Source organism: Erigeron canadensis, chromosome 9 (genome assembly GCF_010389155.1).
Source record: "Erigeron canadensis isolate Cc75 chromosome 9, C_canadensis_v1, whole genome shotgun sequence".
Classification (NCBI taxonomy): Eukaryota; Viridiplantae; Streptophyta; class Magnoliopsida; order Asterales; family Asteraceae; genus Erigeron; species Erigeron canadensis.
The window spans coordinates 2932675-2951150 of record NC_057769.1 but is presented as its reverse complement, the minus strand read 5'-3'; the positions used below and the strand labels follow the sequence as shown (position 1 = coordinate 2951150).

Sequence of the window (18476 nt, the reverse complement as noted above, 5' to 3'; positions counted from 1 at the left end):
ATAATTGTATTTTATGATTTGATGATAATATTGACAAGTTTTCCAAGTTGGGATGCATTGACGATACTGGAAATCATAAGCGAATAAATCCACTGTTGTGATCATATTGGCACCAATAGTTTTAACAGTTCCAAGACAGCCCCTTTCTTTGACTACCTCGTAATTGTAGTTTGATTTCAAACCGTGTAGTGTGCGGTGGACTGAGTAAATATACCGTTCCAAGACAGCCCCTTCCAAGTTTTATATTTGTGTTTATAAGATGAAACCACGTTCGTTAATATAGCGTTTGACAAAAATATAAAATTCAAACCGTGCATCGCACGGGTCTTCACTCTAGTTAGATAAAAAAAAAAGGTGTACGCCTAATACTTTCCTTACAAGATGAAAATAACATAATTATCATCATCAAATTACAAACATTAATAACATAAATATTTTAAGAATTTATATATATCGATCCATCTATATAGAAACATTAATTGTTTCCAAATCATATACATAAACTCCAAAACTTACATATATATTTAATATAATATAATTAATCTAATATATGTAATGTAATTATATCTTACTATAACTATTTTGTACGGTGAAAGGGCTATGCTATCAAATTTCAAATATCGAATTGCATTTTTGGATTAAATTAATGAAGTTATAAATTAAGATAAAATTAATAGGGTTGATTTCTAATTGATAAAGTCTTTGACTTTAACAAGATCAACATGACTTCGAATCACACCTACCACATTTGTAAAGGATGATTAATAAGGAGTTTTTGTTTAAAAATCCTAAGTTCTATTTCAGATATTCATGTAATTTAAAAGTATGAGTAATATAGCATGTCGTTCTAAACGAAAACACATCCAAAAAAATATACATAATGTAGTTTAAAGTTAGTACTGTAATATTACTGCGAATTATATGTTGCTTTATTGGATGGATACATACGGTTGTTTAAAGTTAGTAATTACATATTGAGATAACTGTAGCAATAACATAATAGTAACATTTGACACGTGTGTGACCTTTAAAAGTTTTATTTTTTAGCAATGACCTTTCATTTATCGCCGAAAATAGTAACATTTGACACGCGTACCTGGTGACATGGGCATTTTTTTTACTATAAATGTCATCGTTTTTCGCCGGAAGGGGGATCCCGAGGATGTTCAAGGTGAGACGAGAGTTTCATAGGCCATATTTGGCCCTTTAAGAAGAGTTCATGAGCAGAGGACACATATCCATATGGAAGAGGTTTAGAGGTTAGCTCGAACTCGAACAAATCGTCGTTGGTTTTTAAATTAGTTAAAGAATTCGAAGAAGAATGCACCTCCACCTCCAACACCGCCATCGTCGGTGTTGGATTAATCCAATAACAAATGAAAGTTCATTGCTAAAAAGTAAAACCTTTAAAGGTTAGTGCTATTTTTGTGAATTGGTTGAAAGGTGCTTTTAATTTTCTGCATTATCCCTTAAATAGTTGATTTTGTGTACAAAAAGAGATTATATATATAGTTTTTTTTTAGAATTTTATTGTCACACTAAATAAAAATGTTTTATCAATATCTAAATTTACATCGTCATTGTAGAAAGATATAACAAATATATCTTTCGAACCATTTACGATAAAAATTATTTTTTATTAGCAATATTACCTTATTTTTTACTTACGGTTTCAAGTTAAATTTTTAAAGCCATCGAACCACGTGTAGGTCGGCTAATATATTTCACCATGTCTAATCTATAACTACTAATTATAGTATTATGAAATTTTTTATCACGTTTATCTCGTGTATTACACGGGAAATACATACATTATTACTAAATAGTACGAGTAAATGACAAAAAGATAACTATGACCACATAAGTACATTAGATTTTTATCTTTGCATATGACAAACGGCACGTATATTAAATATAACAAACATAAAATCATAATGTTATATATTTATAAAGGTAAATTATTAAAACGTAACAATGTTAGTAATTGAAAGAAATTTTCAACTCCAATTATTTTATCAACATAAGCATGATAAAAATAATAATAATAAACATAACTTTTACATATCTATATATTTATTAAAACAATAAGAATCCTAACCTTTTAAAACCTCCTCAATATAAAGCTATTTTTAAAATTTGTCACATAAGTTTTTATCCTATGTGTCATTATCACATTTTTTTGACAATATTTATCCATTAAATATTAAATAAAAAAAAGATATTTATACACAAACTTAAGAAACCAAATCCCTTATATTTAAGAAACAAATCTCATATGCAAAAAAGAAAACTAAAACCGTATAAATTTAAATATGAGTTTAAATTTTCTATATATCTTTTTTTTCCCTGTAAAGGCAATATTCTTTATCTAACTTTTTTGATCTTGGATTCATTTAATCAAATCGTATATTATCAAAATCGTTTCATTATAGGAATTTAAATATTTCTAACTAAATAATGATATCACAATTTGATTCATTGAAGTTACGGGTTATACAGGTTCATTTCTTTCATGGGTAGCAATTGTTTTAATAAAAACATAGGTTGTAATTACAATTATTCCTGATCAAATACGATATTTAGAGCAAATATGCAGCCACAAGATACTGTCAATCTCATTTAAACTAATTTTCACTATTCAAGTAGCACAACACCATTAGGTTTCTAAATATGTTCAACTAACTTTAATTTTTTTTTTGGTATTTAAATGTTGAACATTATATATATTATTGATTTCAATGTCAATATTAAAACTTTAAAAAAATAAATTCAATATCTGCACATCGTGCGGGTAAAAAACCTTGTAGTCTTATATAGTGTAACCCGAATTTATATTTCTTCACATCTTTGTCATTTATATTGTTTCACCAATGTGTTTTGATTATGAATAATATATTTTCTTGACATTTTATAAGTGAACAATTAAATTGTTATTTGGAAAGAAAATGATAGATCCTCCTAAACATTAACATAAAAATCTTTCTAAAATTATAAGAAGGTGACATATGGTATCCACTAATTCTTTTTTCACATGTCATCATCTCATAATTAAGAGGACTTTAAGCTATTTAATTTGAGGGATAATCATTTCCCTATTAAAAATTATAGAGTTTAAAAAAAAAAACTAAACCAAAATTTTTCAAGCAATGACTTTTATGTGTTGTGTCAAATTTTGTCAGAAAGAAAAACATATTACTATTTTTTTTATATTCCAATATTACATGGTATTGAGAATGATGGATGTTGTATAAATCATTACATTATATTATTATTTTTTGTTAATATGAACACACACATATATTAACAGAAGAAAGAAGATAATCTGAGTACTTTTATTTTCAAGAGGACTCGAAAACAATTATGAGCCACACATCCCCCCCCCCCCCCCCCCATTTCTTCTTCTTCTTCAAATCCTCTCACCCCCACCATTAGCATCATCGTTTGAACACCTCGATCTGCCACCACCACCACTACTAGCCTTCTTCCCCACCACCCTCACCACCACCATACCGGAGGATGTATCGTATCCAACCACCACCACCTTCGGATCGTCGTTCATCAAATTCAAATCATTTTCAAATACGTTCAGCTTCCAACCCTTTTATATATTATCTTGATGGCTCCGCCCGATAAGGGCGAAGCTCCCTTGAACAGGTTACACCTATTGGACTAAAGGCTACACCCATATTATATCGGCCCATTTTGAATAAGTAGCCATAAAAAAAACATAAACCCCAAATTTAATAATCTAATCAATGATTTTGTATAATAACGAAGATATTATGTCTTTCTGAAAATTTTACTATTACACTAAATAAACATGTTTTATTTATATCGTCATTTTGAAAAAACTTAAGAAACAAATTTATAAACCATACAATCTAAATGTGTCTTGGTGGTGATAGTTTTTTTCATATTTAAATCTTAAATAAATGATTAAAATAATAAATTTGAAAGGACATATTTGTCTTTTTAGCTTGAGAAGAGCCCGTTTGTAAAAATTTACCACTATAGAGATGATTAATAAAAAATGGATGGTTCACGATAAATGAACAAGCCATAGGGATCGTAGTTTTAGTAAGTTATATACAATTGTGGTACTGGGGCTAGGGTTTCGTCTATTACCTTTTTCTTTAAATTTTGTGGCCCATATTTTTTAATTTATAAATATAATAACAAAAGTCAAAATTGAAAGCAAAAGACAATTTAAAGAAATCAAGAGTTATGATTGATCGATAAGTCAAAGATGACATGAGTTTTTATTAGTCAAACATAAAAAAAATACATATATGCGCCTTATCAAGCCTTCATTTTAGATATTAAATTATAAAATTTTTGCATCCTGTACAAAAGTTAACTGTAAGATGTTCTAAAATATTAATAATTAAATTATTTTAAAGTCATGGGTTCTATTTTTATCAAAAGAGGTTTTTCTTACGTTTATGAGTTTCATCTTAATGTGTTCTTCTATTAAAATATGATCAAGTGGATTCTTGGTGTTATATTTAAATACTTTTTATGTGTTCTCTCGCGTATTACGCGAGTTAATAATCTAGTTCATTTATAATACAGTATAGATAATATAGATAGGTTAAGGGTAAGAAAACAATTATTAAAGTAAAACAAATAAAACAACTCATTTCACTTAACTAAAATTCATTGTGCATCATGAATATTCTCGTGCATCAGTTCATAGTTGTATTTTATAAATCTCCGACTCCGTGCATCAGTTTTTCATGGTCCAATAGTCCAGATTTTATTTTATTTGTTTTACTTTCATATTTGTTTTACAATAATGAACCTCAATATAGATAATATAAATATAGATTAATCCGAACTTTTTTAATGACCAAATGCTACTTACAGAACTGTGATCATATATGAACACGCCTAATGGTCTCACCCAAATAAATATTTGCTAATGTTGTTCCTTTTAAGGAATAGTAAACCAACCTAGTCAGCAGTAGCTAATTTAACTTGTTTAATTGTACAATCCTTCCGATCGATTTTGTATTTCTTATATTAATATTTTGTTTGTGATCATGGTTTTACAGTCGCGTTCAACAGTCACAATTAGCCGTGTTTGCAACAAGTGTAACAGATGAATATACCTTACTAATTTTGTCTCCGACACCACACAAATGGGCTCAAGTTTCATACATATTATAATCTCCTAATACTACTAAAGGAGATTAGATGATGAACTAAGCAAAGGGTATGTGTCACCAATATAAGGCTGCCACATGGGAAAAGTGGGTTGGCTGATGATGTTTGTAAAAGCTTCTTGAATACACTTCCAATCAAGCTTCTTTTATACTCTTCTCTTTTCTTTTCTATCCAAATAATTCAAAAAAACAGATGTTCTTCTCTTTCTCTTTCTCTTTCTCATCTTTTTTTTTTGTCACGAAATAAATCAAAAACTGAACACACATTTACCCACATCTGACTTCTAACTAGATCTAGCGGTAAGTTGGGTGAACGGAGATGACGGTGGTGGAGGAAGACAATGGGTGGTTGTAGTGTTTAGCCGGAGGGGATGGCGTCGCGATTAAGGCTGGTTCACCGGAGATATACACCGCCGATCTAGCCGGAAGTTGAGTGAACGGAAAAAAAAATGTCACACAACAACTTCAAGTGGTAAGTGACAATAACAATATGATTCAATTGTTTTTAACAATTCTTACTTTAGATTTATATACTTTATCTTTCACAATATTCAAATATATTCTTGATTTGTTTGATATCCCATCAGGATTTTTGTTATGATAAATCTTTTGATTTTTTATTTTTATCTATTGCTGAGATATTTTTTGCCAACAGGTACATGAAGATAAACAAATATTTACACATTCAAAGTAAGTCTTTATCTTTAAATATTTTGTTTCTTTTTTTATTTATCTAATGCTCTCTTTTATGAATCCATGTATGTGTGTTTGTAACAATGGGTTTTTATCTACCGCTTATGTTGGAGATTTTTTTCTTTTTTATGTGAATATGTTTATTTGTGACTAGGTTATTCTAAACCTGACATGATAAGTGATATTTGTTAGCAAATCGTTTGTATATGGTGTAAATGACGATGCTTACATCATGGTTAAAAGACCACATACAGATCAAATTATATAGTGCTTATATTTTTTTGTTTTTGTATATATTGATTTATATTATCTACTGGGGTTTTGATTTATTTTTAAATTGGTATTATGATTATAAATTTTGCTTTGAAAAGCAACTTTGACTAACTATACACTACGAATTTGGCAATACGGATGTAAGTTTTTTTTTTGGCCAATTATTTAACTGTGGAGTAGCCAATATTTTCGGGTCCTTTTTTCTCAGCATACCTGCAACAGGTTAGCCATCCCGTTATCTTTTTCAACATGGAATTATTGTGGTGTTTATCATATGCACTGGTTAAACTTGGATATAGGTTTGTGAATGCATGACATTGAATCTTATGTGTCTTTATGTTTAGATTTCTTGCTACTACTTAAGATGCCATTGTTTATAACTGGTAGTAGTCATTTTTGGGTTTTTATTGTATATTACGTTTTTTGCTTAAACTTGTAATGTATAGGCTATTTCTTTTCGTAGTATTTGCTAAGATTGTATTTTGCTAAAACTTGCAATGTGTAACTGATTTTGTATTTGGGTTGCAGGTGTGCAATTAGCATGTCTCTTAATAATACGCAAAAAAACCCTTTTTAATGAAGTCATTGGGCTGAATAAAAGGATTTGGCATTCATGTCATCATTGAGGAACTACACAAGTACACATGGAGCTTATTCATGAAAGGTTTGACATCCACTATATTTATTTGGTGAGTGAGGTCTATTGTTTTTTTACTCAAACTGAAACCAAATCAAAAAGTTTGGTTTTGGGTTTATTGAAACATATTACTTTATGTTAAACGATATTGTTTTTGCTTTAAGTTTTTTTTCTCTGTTTTAAAAGTATTAATTTAGTTGCAATAATAACTGTTATGAATTAGGGTATTTGAAAAAAGTCAAAAACACCTTTGCTGCTATTCTCTTTGTTGTTTTTCTTTGTCTATGATTTTCGAATTTTATAAATGAGTTTGGGGTTATTTTCTCAACAAGCATGTGTTGTGGATGCTAGAGAATGAAGATGAACACAAAAAATGAGGTGTGCATTCATTTTTTTATGTGCTTCTAAATCATTAGTTAGTATGACGTTCTTATGATCCTTTTTTGGGAAAACCGTAACTTTTCGTGTATTATGTTTTGGGGATAACTAAAACGTACAATGGAAGTAAGTGCAGATGTCTTTAAATTGATGCAAGGTTTATTGAAATGAAGGTTTCTAAGTGACCGAAAAGTAGGACCCAAAAACAGCCCCTCGACTGATTTTCTGATCCCAAGATTCGATCAAACATAATTGTTACTTTTTATTCGTTAGAGTTATTCTAATTTGTAGTTGATTAGTCTCAAAAATATACTGATAATTACTTGCCCATATATATTAAGTTTGTAACTGCGTTTGTGTATAAAAAAAAGTCTAAATCTTTGGGGTGTTGCAAGTTGGTTTTTTAGTATTCATCACCCATGTATTCAGTTATCTACATTAAATAACTTATGTTATTATGTGATTATAGATAGTAATTAGCTTAGATTTTTTTAGCAGGTACATGTCACTAATGGGATCAAGTTCGCGGGAGGTGTCGCTGGTAAAGCAGCTCAAGAAGAAAATGATAAACTATAATTGTAGAAGTGGAGTCTTTTCCCCAAACTGTAAAAAGTTCTCTGGTTATATCAAGTATGAAAATGGTAATAACACATTTTAGTCTCATCATTTTTACTTGATATTGCAAACTAGCAATTCATCATTAATGACTTTTATCTGCGGAGGTGGTAAAATGGGTGGGTCGGGTAACAAGTAACATTAGTTAATTGTACATAAGTACACATGGAGTTAAAGAGTTATTAATATGTTTTATGTTTAATAGTACATTCGTACATAAGTTCACTAAAAAGAAAAGAGGAGAGGAAATTTAGGATTATTAAACTGAACCTTTTGGTACTACAAATAGTTTAGTTTTTTGTAATATAAGTGAAATAATGTAACACCATATTGTAGTATTAGATCAATTGTAGCTTCAAAATCTAATTATTATCACACATTATTTTTCCTTAATGTTGGCGATTTTACTTGGTTACAAATAGTTTAGTTTTTTGTAATATAAGTGAGATAATGTAACACCATATTGTAGTATTAGATCAATTGTAGCTTCAAAGTCTAATTATTATCACACATTATTTTTCTTTAATGTTGGCGATTTTACTTGGTTGTTTTCTCATCATAACTTTAGTAGATCTATGATTTAATGATAACCAGTTAGCACCATTCAATGGCATTGCTCCTGATTCAAGACAGAAGCTCACCACTATCTACCTTGAGCACAATCCATGATTCCATATGTAAGCACAATTCATGGGCATAAAACATTTTATTTAGAACTATAAAAGATAGACCAAGAAAAATAATATGGTGTTTAACTTTCTCAACCGATGATTTTTTGCGTTTGGTGAACTTGCAGGCTCTAGCTAATCGTAGTTTATCTATCTGTTTGGGGTGGTTTTGTATAGTTAGCGCTTAAATATATATGAAATTTTGAGATGTGGATAAGAAAATGTTTGTAGATTGCATATTAGATATATATGAGGACATGAGGTTTTATAAAGTTGATAAAAAGTGTACCTTAGGTCAACAAATGATGGCGGAAGTTTTAAGACGGTAAAGAAAATGATTTCTTAAGGTTACAAGTCTTTTAGGAACTATGAGATATTGTTGTACACATTATTACATAGCTTCTTATATGCGTTTTATGAAGTTTCTTTGTGATTCTATAAATTTTATCAGCCAGATTTATCATGTGGAATAGTCAGATAGACTTCATGTGTGGAACCAAACAATATCTAAAACTGTTTTTTATTTAACTTTTCGATGTAGTGTTGTGTGTGTATTCGGCCTTATACACGAGGTGTCCTTGGATGGTGCGGCCTTGCAACCATATCTTGCAAGCCATTGCTTAGTTTGTAGCTAGGCAAAAGGTCTAGGGTAAGCTACATGGAATTTGATGCTAAATGCATATCAATACCTTTTTAAAGGTACTTGCAGCAATATGAAAAAAGGCATAAGATGGTTTCTAATCATTTTTAGTGATGTGCTCTATATTGGGGTCGTCATTGTCTTCTGTCAATTTCTTTTCTGTGCAATTTATTTTACAAATGAAACTGCTAGCTTTTCTTCTTTTGTGGCAGTGCTTTTGATTACTATGTTTTGTAAATTTTGAACTCCAGGAAACCGATGTCAAAAAGTTTCATTTTGAAGTAGTTAAGATTCTTTTTTTTTTGTTATGAATGGTTGTTAGTGTCATATGCTATTACTTTTCGTATCACAAACTACTTCAAACTAATAAATTGCTTATAGTGCTTTATCATTCAACTAGATTTTTTCCCACTCATTTTTCTTTTTCCATTTTAAAAATTTTTCTTTGTTTTTTATAAACTTTAATAATTTTTTATAGTATATATTTAGTCATTTATTTACTGTGTTATGGTCGTAACTATTGATATATTAAAGTTATTAACCCCGATCGTAACTAATAGTTCATTTAGCCATCGTTTAGTCTCCCTGATATTTTTTTATAAAACTTAATAATATTAGCTTTAATAATTTTTATTATTTAAAAAAAAACACTTTTTTAATAAGCTTTAATAATATTAGCTTTAATAATGTTTTTTCTTCTTTTTTTATTAAAAAAAACCACTTTTAAATAAGAAAAAAATATAATACTTGTTACCGCGGTCAATAGTCATGTAACCATCACAGTATAATTTATTGTTTCCGCTATAACAAGAGGGTTAGCTTTTAACCCTTTTTTAATTTATCTAAAATTGCTATATTTTTTATATTTCATTTTTTTCCTTATTGTTTCTTTTAAATGGTCCTAACAGCCGGGAATCACCGACCAATGGCTAGATAATTGTTTAGTGTTTCCGCTACAACTAAATTACTTTTACTTTAAATAATTTCTTACATCTGTTTTTATTGTTCGTGTAGTACCTTCTTCTATGTGTTAAGTATTGTTATGTCTTCCGGGCAACACCGTCTTTAGATATCAGTCTTTATAAAAAAAAGTAATATTCAGTGGCGGATCCAGAAAAATGAGAGGGTGAGGGCGAAAAAATTATACCTTCAAAACAATGAAATAGCCTCCCAATAAATAGCCTCATCGTAACCTCAAAATAGTACTAGTAAGACCTAAATCTTGAACAAAGTAGCATCATGGTAAAATCAAAAAAGTCGGTTTTATGCATACAAAAAAAAAAAAAAAACAACTTGTTAACATGGACCAAAAACAGCATTTTAGATAACACAAAACCTCACCTAAATAGCCTCAATTTAGCAGCTTTTGGCCAGCCATAAATCTACTACAAAACAACTTTTAATAACAGCAAAAGAAGCTATTAAACAGCCTTAAACAGAGCCAAAAACGGCACTAAAAAACAGCACTAAAACAGCCTAAAACGGCACCAAAAACTGCATCAAAACAACAATTAAACAACACCAAAACAGCAGTAAAATCAACATACAAACAACACTCAATACAACCTAAAAGCAGCATCCAAACAACACTATATATAGCCTAAAACAGCCTAAATTCAGCATACAAACAACACTAAATACAACCTAAAATTGGCATCTAAACACTAAATACAACAGAATCAAAATTAAAACAACACTAAATATAGCCTAAAATAACCTAAAATCAACATACAAATAACACTAAATACTATGAGCCACATTTCTAGTTGAAGGTTCGCTGCTAATAACATCATCTCTTGAAGAAAATAATTTTCTTTTCAAGTATTTCTCCATGTCTCCTAATAAAACGAATATAACTAATAAAACTAATAATGTTTTACATAAACAACTTAAAGAAATATAAACTAGCAACTTTCCGACTAGAGTTGAATCATAAAAAAGTTCATAACATTATGATATTCATAATAGAATAATCAAAGATTTATAAAATTATGACCTAATACCAAGAAAAATTGGGAATTTGAAATAATCATAAATAAAAGTTTACCAAAAATTCATAATTTTACAACCTAATATCAAGTAAAATTTTGGATTTGGAATAAACAAATATCAATCTAAAATAATCGAATAGTTGTTGTTGTTATTAATCTTGTGCCTTGAAAACTCTCACCAAATCTTCAAAGGCTAAGACAGTAACACTTAGACACCCACGTTTTTATTTTTAAAAAGTTAAAAGAGATCCTGGAATATTTTTTTTTCAATAAGCAATGGGTTTTTTTTAAGTTGGGCTAGGTTTATTTGGGATTTTGGGCTGGGGTCATTGTAAGTAAGTTATCAAAATTATTGGTATTGGGCTTGAGTTGGCTGGGTTCTATCAGCCCCCCCCTGTTATAGTGTTGGATCCGCCTCTGGTAGTATTTCCAACTTCGCGCAATAGGCGGGTTACAATTCTTGTTACACACACAATGCAAAGCTACAATTTTTTGCCCATATAGACTGGAAGGCCTTAATGGGTTACCCCTTAACAAATGAGATATTATCCGCATCATACAAGATATGACCCATATGAAGGTTGGGGCCACATAGCCCCTTTTGGATCGGGTGGTAGGAAAAGTGACAGCCATGTCTTATCATCAGAAAAATACAAACAGTGCCGGAGCTATGTATTGGTTATGACAGTCCCCCAATCTTTATAAAATTTTATATTTTTAGTATTATTTTTATGTTTTTGTTTAGTTTTAAAGGTAATTAGCAAACTAATTAACTTTAATTTCATTTTGTAGTCTAATTTACTCTTTATCAGCATCGCATCACAAAAACTGTTCGACATCTCCAAAATGAAAATTTTGGCTCCGCCACGGAATACAAATGGATTAGCCATTAGGATCAAGGTGTCACCCCAAAAGATGTCGTCATCACCATGTCAGACAAAGAAAAAACAAAAGTCGAAATAGTAGATCCAAATATACTATCAACCTGGAAAACAACATTAATAACCACATGCAGGCCATGTGTTTATATGTAGAGGAAGAGCATATGGTAGGGGAAATGATATTTTTACAACAACTTTTAACAATCTACAACAAATTTTATAAATTCTGCATAGTACAGTCGTACATTGTGCAATAAGTTTTGTACCTTTGTTGTAAATATCACTCCCCATATGGTAGTGACACAAGTTGTCAAGTTGTTGTAAGCTGCCAGGAGGGATTCTTACCCTACACAAACAGAGACTATTCGTTATCAATTTACTACCCTTGTCTGCCATCTGATCAGGGGTGGGGTTGGGGTTTGAATGTTTGATGGCGGAGGTGGTGGGTGACAATTTTTGTAACCGTTTGTGGAATGCTAATTAAGTAATTATCAAACAGAAATTCGCCACCCTTAAAACACGATGTATTTTATACATATGAACAAACTTTTATACAAAGTGAAAACGTTAATGTGGTTTATGGAACACCCTGATGAATATATACCTCTAGGTGGGCCGCTATTTACATTTAATGCCCACCACATTGTGGTTCTCCGGCTAAGAATTTAAGGGAGGTGGAATACTTCTCTTACACCATGGATGAGATGTTTATCAGAATGACGGCGAACGCTAGATCAATTGATGAGATGCTTTTATTTCAAGTCACGGGTTCAACTCTTGAAGGTAACATATTCCGGATGTTTTTTTTTGAATCATCTCTAATTGCTCATTGTCTAAATCGCATAGTATAAAGTATATACGGGCTTCACTATTATATGGTAAGACATCTAATTAAATAGAACCAACATATAACGTATAGGACAATATAATGATCCCATATCATATGGGTTACTTTTGTGCTTTTTACCATTTATGAGTTCGAGTCATGGTTGGGTATTTTTTTACTAGAGAAACCATTAAGTTATAGCATGGATCAGATTAAGACAACTTACAAATTGTACTGAAAGACTCATTCACTATAAATTGTACTGAAAGACTCCTGTTTATGTATTGTTTTCCTTTAATAATACACTTGTTAACCTTGCGTATATTTATTTTTAGCCATCAATAACTATCATAGGATAAGTGATTGAGAATAAACTTATTAATGTTAAGGGCTCGCATCATGATCAAATATGTATGCTTTAATGTCAAGTACATGATCACAAATTCACAAATATTTTATATTTTAATTTTTAATTAATTTTCATAATAATATCACATTATCAGTACAAATGGTTTCAAAAAATTGTATAATAGAGAAATTATTATAGCATGTGCCTTATGGAATGACTACGACAAACAATTCCATCATTATGTCTCAGCTAATAATGATAGTGACGAACCTGTGATTATTGTACTACAACTTGTAAAGTATAACAGTTGGAACCATATATCTTCAAATTATAAGCTTTTATGACTTAAATGTATGAAGATCTAATATTGATAATATCGTAAATCTCGTGTTGAGTGTTGGACACGGGACTAAAATCTAGTTATAATCACTATAAATGTAAGTACCAATCACGTACATACCTTCATCATCCGCAACTTATTTTAAAAACAAGAAAACATTCCCCCTAGATCATTTTACATATGATGATAGTAATGGCAGATTTCATGGATCTTCTTTCAAATTCAGTGTTCATATCAGTAATATCTGCTTTATTTCTGGTTCTTAGTTTACTTTATTATATAATATATGATCAACAAAAGAATCACCATGGGAAGAAGAAGTATCATCCCACTGGTGCCACTCTGCTTGATGTACTCATCAACTATAACACGGCACATCATTTCTTGACTGATCTCGCGGCAAAATACAAAACTTATCGAATTGCTATTCCATTCCAACGCCAGGTTTTTACTAGTGATCCTGCCAATGTGGAGTATATCCTCAAGACCAACTTCAAAAATTATGGCAAAGTAAGTGCGCGCATGCCTGCCTTCATATAAAGAATCTCTTGTTATAACTTTTTGTCTTTCTTTTTTTTTAATTCTCTGGCTATTGTGTGACATATCTTTTTAACAATGCAGGGAAAGCATTTTAGTGACATCATGAAGGATCTATTGGGTGATGGAATATTTGCGGTCGATGGGGACCAATGGCGAGAACAAAGGAAGATGACAAGTCATGTGTTATCTTCAAAAGTCTTGAAAGATTATAGCAATGAAATTTTCAGAAAGAACACACTAAAACTTCGGAACATATTGTTAGAAGCAGCAAATACCAACCAAATTGTCGATATGAATGTAATGTATTTTGTACTATTTATATTCATTAATTCGATTACAGGCATTACATTTACAATTAATATACAGGATTTGCTCATGAAGGCAACGATGGATTCATTATTTAAAGTCGCTTTTGGAGTTGATCTTGACAACATGAGTAATTCAACCGAAGAAAGTGCTAGGTTCACTCGTGCTTTTGATGATGCAAACACTTTGATCATTCGTAGACTTGTTGACATAACATGGAAAATCAAAAAGTTTTTGAATATTGGATCTGAAGCCGTGTTAACTAGAAATATGAAACTCATTGATGAGTTTGTTTATAAGGTCATCCAGATCAAGATTCAACAAACACATAGCTTAAAGGATGAACTTTCGGTAAGTTGTATATTTTTTTCCCCTAGCCTAGCTAAATTATATGAAAATGGAGGTATAGTTTTAAAACAAATTACTTGTATCAAGTCAATTATAACACCGCCAAATTCCTTCACCAAAGTGGAAATGATAAGAAATTAGATGTTACAAATTAACTTTTATATTTGTAAATGTGAAATAATTGATATTTGTTTACACTTCAATATTTTGTTTCCACGATTATAATCAAATTGACAAGATTATTCACAATTTTAAGAAACGTGAAAATATCAAACGACATTTCTGTTGTAGAGATATCGCGAATAATGTGGCCCAAAGCTGGATATTTTATTTTCCTAGCCTAGTTATTAATTGTAAATAATTCAATCAAGCAATTTTGTGGAACTCACAGTTGAAGAAAAAGAATGACATCCTATCAACTGTTATAGAGAATAAGCAAGATCCAAAGTATTTGCGAGATATAATACTAAACTACGTGCTAGCTGGTAAAGATCCTATAGCGATTGCTATGGTTTGGTTCATTTACTTGCTTTGCAAACATCCTGATATTCAAGAAAAAGTTGCGGAAGATATTAAAAAAGCAACACACATGGAAGAAGAGATCACGAATAATATTTCAAATTTTGATGCTCGTGTGACTGAAGCTGCGCTTGAGAAGATGCAATATCTTCAGGCAGCCTTGTCCGAGACGATCAGACTCTATCCCCCATTGCCATTGGTATTGAATCTTTTTTGTAACTTTATTTATTGATATTTTATCTTTCAGATACTCATTAATTTCACAAAGTGAGTGTTTATAGGCTATCATGCATATTGGGGGAAAAAAAAACTCTTACAGGACTAAAGGGGTCCTAGGCATTTACTTTTTTAGGCTATCATATCAAAATTGCTACCTCGATCTAAGGACCATTAACAATATGGAGATAATTGAGTAATGTAGGACGCGAAGACATGTTTTTCAGATGATGTTCTACCAGATGGTTACAATGTACGGAAAGGGGACTCGGTGCTTTACCTACCATATGCAATGGGAAAAATGAAGTTCATATGGGGCGATGATGCACTTGAATTTAAACCCGAAAGATGGCTTGATGAAAATGGTTGCTTCCATCCAGAAAGCCCTTACAAATTTACAGCTTTTCAGGTTAGTACGTAAAATTTGTACTTTAGACCTATAAATAATGTATAGATCTAACCACATGATGTATAAGGCGTTAATGCTTTATATTTATGTTGAATCTAAATAAACAAGAACTCTAAAATGAGCAGTTTTGATTTGTCTGGTTTATACACACAGGGAGGACCGCGAATTTGTTTAGGTCGAGAGTTTGCGTATAGGCAATTGAAGACTTTCTCTGCTCTTTTGATAGGTTGCTTCAATTTCAAGTTGAGCGATGAAAAATGTGTTAGAACATATAGAATTTCGATTAACTTGCACATCGACGGGCCACTGCATATTTGTGTTTCTAATAGATTCATGTTACATAAGCCTTAAAAGTTTAAATGAGTTAATTTGTATCAATAATCTGGTCCCTAAAACCTCCAAGTCTTTGCATAAACAATCTATCTTCCAAGTAAACTAAATAACTATCCTTAAATTAATGGCTTAGTAATTTATATCTTGGAGGACGAACGGTTTATGCAAGAATTGAGATTTTAAGAATGATATAAGGAGAAAAAAATTGAAGGAGGCTAAAAAAGCAAAAATTAAACATACCACAAGAACCATATATGCTTTGGAGTGTTTGAGGAGAAACAGAATGAGAATTACTTTTCTTATTTGGTTGTATCGGATAATGGAATCGAGAAGTGAGAATAATTTCAATTCTCTCAATTATATACAAATTGTAGAGGATGGAATTTTATTTTTTTTAATTTCATTTTTATGATATTAGATGTGTTAAGTTTAATTATTAATTAAAATTTTATATTTCTCTTATATTCATTTTATGTTTCTATAAAACAAGCTATATAATGTATTATCTTTTCAAATGCTCATTTTCTTTTGAATTATTTGCATTCTCTATCATTCACTCATACATATTTTTGTTTATCTATATCTATAATCCCTTACAACACAAACTAGACTTCCATCTTTAAGTAATTAAGAACCTAAAAAGACTATATTACCTCCTTCTTCTTTTACATCTTTTATATGTCACATACACAATTAGACTAAAATATCTCTAAAAAATTCCCCAAAAACTATCATTACACAAACATACAACGAAACTATTTTGTAGATAGCCTTTGAATTGAATGATAAACATAGAACCATGTTGTAATTTGTTAGTATCGCCGCAACGCGCGGACATCCATCTATTACATGATATATACATTTTGTTATTTAAAAAAAACTATTATACATAGAGAGATTAAGATTGAAATGGTTACAACTTACAAACTTGATTACAACTTACAAATAAAGTGATTCGAGTTATATGTTGTGCAATTTGTGTTTATTTTAGTATTTTGAGTTCAACCAAACCGTGGCCTCGTTTGTTTGTGTTCGTCGTCAATTACTGATATGTGGTTATACTTGCATATTTAACATTTTGTTTTGGTGATGTAAAATTCTTCCGAATAAGTTAAGGCATCATCTATGTGATGGTGACAATAATCATGACTTGACATCGATTACTCGATTAGTATGACAAACGTATGAATCATATTGATCTTTTTTTTACTGATTGAATAGCCCCGTGATTCGATTGGTTTCGGATAATGTGTACCAACAAAGACATTTTGATATCGTTGATGAATATTTTCAAAGTATCCTTTGCACAAATTTAATAGAAACCTTAGCAAATAGGAAGTTTTCGTAACACATAAGAAAACCATACCAAAAATCACCATGAACCACCATAAATCGTCAATAAGACATACCAAAATCCGCAATAAAAAATAAAACATAAAAAACTGTCAAAAACAGTGGCGGAACCAGAATCGAAAGTGACCCGTAGCATAATTTTTTTCTCACTAACTTTATATTAGCATAACGTAACGATAACAACGACTAAATAGTTACAACTTTTTGCATTTTTTTAATGGATGTATGGCTATTTTTAGTGGGTTTTCAGAATTTTGGACACTTAGTAGTTTATAGTTGTTATTTAGTTGTACGGATACATCTTTATAAGTTTTATTTTGATAGGAAAATTTTTCAAAAGTTTAAAATTAATACATTGACCGGTATCCTATATTTATTGACCCATAGCCACCCTAATGTCTATGTGGTTCCGCCCTGGTTAAAAACCATCATAAACCATATACCGTATGCAATTTGGACGTACACAAAGCTACTGTTATTTATACACGTTATCGTAGAAATTACAAAGTCTACAAGGGGGAACGGATTTATGGCTATAATGGAACGTAGAAATTTCTTTTCTATTGCATTACATTCATAGATGCCAAATAAATCCAAGTTGTCATTTCTCATCCCACTAAATAAAATTCTGTCTTTTTCCATTTGAAATTTGGTGATTTTTTTTGAAATTTGGTGATTGAGTAACTTTTATTAGGTTATATGCTATAAAATTTTCTTTCTAGTAAACATCTTAATTAATATGTCACATTAGCTTTCTACCAATTTTTTTCAGTGTTGTCTCTGAGGATTTATGGGTCTCGGCTGAGGAAAAAAAAAAGCCAGAAGGATAGGTGGAACAATTTTAATTATATACACTAATATATGAAAATAACGATAAGTATTACTCTTATTATCAATTAAAAAATATCCTAATTAGTTTGATATTTTGAATTTCAAAGATATGACTATGCTACTTGTTACCTTTTAGACTTTTGTAAATTGTGACAATGATAATTG

General features: G+C 30.5%; 1 protein-coding gene and 2 long non-coding RNA genes across 4 annotated transcripts; all 3 read left to right on the top strand.

Moving 5' to 3' along the window:
• Positions 1–5603: 5603 nt before the first annotated feature.
• On the top strand, positions 5604–6713 carry LOC122582478. The gene is made up of 3 exons (XR_006321189.1): positions 5604–5637; positions 5821–5855; positions 6660–6713. It is a non-coding gene; the product is annotated as an uncharacterized LOC122582478 (long non-coding RNA).
• Positions 6714–6805: 92 nt separating this feature from the next.
• Positions 6806–7784, top strand: LOC122582477. Its single transcript, XR_006321188.1, has 3 exons — positions 6806–6820; positions 7101–7146; positions 7645–7784. It is a non-coding gene; the product is annotated as an uncharacterized LOC122582477 (long non-coding RNA).
• Positions 7785–13597: 5813 nt separating this feature from the next.
• LOC122582475 (cytochrome P450 704C1-like) lies at positions 13598–16642 on the top strand. Of its 2 annotated transcripts, XM_043754870.1 has the most exons (6): positions 13598–13966; positions 14078–14293; positions 14363–14653; positions 15042–15368; positions 15591–15794; positions 15948–16642. In XM_043754870.1, the coding sequence occupies exons 1-6, from the start codon at positions 13637–13639 to the stop codon at positions 16143–16145; spliced, it is 1566 nt and encodes a 521-aa protein (XP_043610805.1). In that variant the 5' UTR covers positions 13598–13636; the 3' UTR covers positions 16146–16642. The 2 variants fall into 2 exon arrangements, with proteins under 2 accessions (XP_043610805.1, XP_043610806.1); XM_043754871.1 differs by lacking the exon at positions 15948–16642 and having other exon boundaries at positions 15451–15674.
• Positions 16643–18476: the final 1834 nt, after the last annotated feature.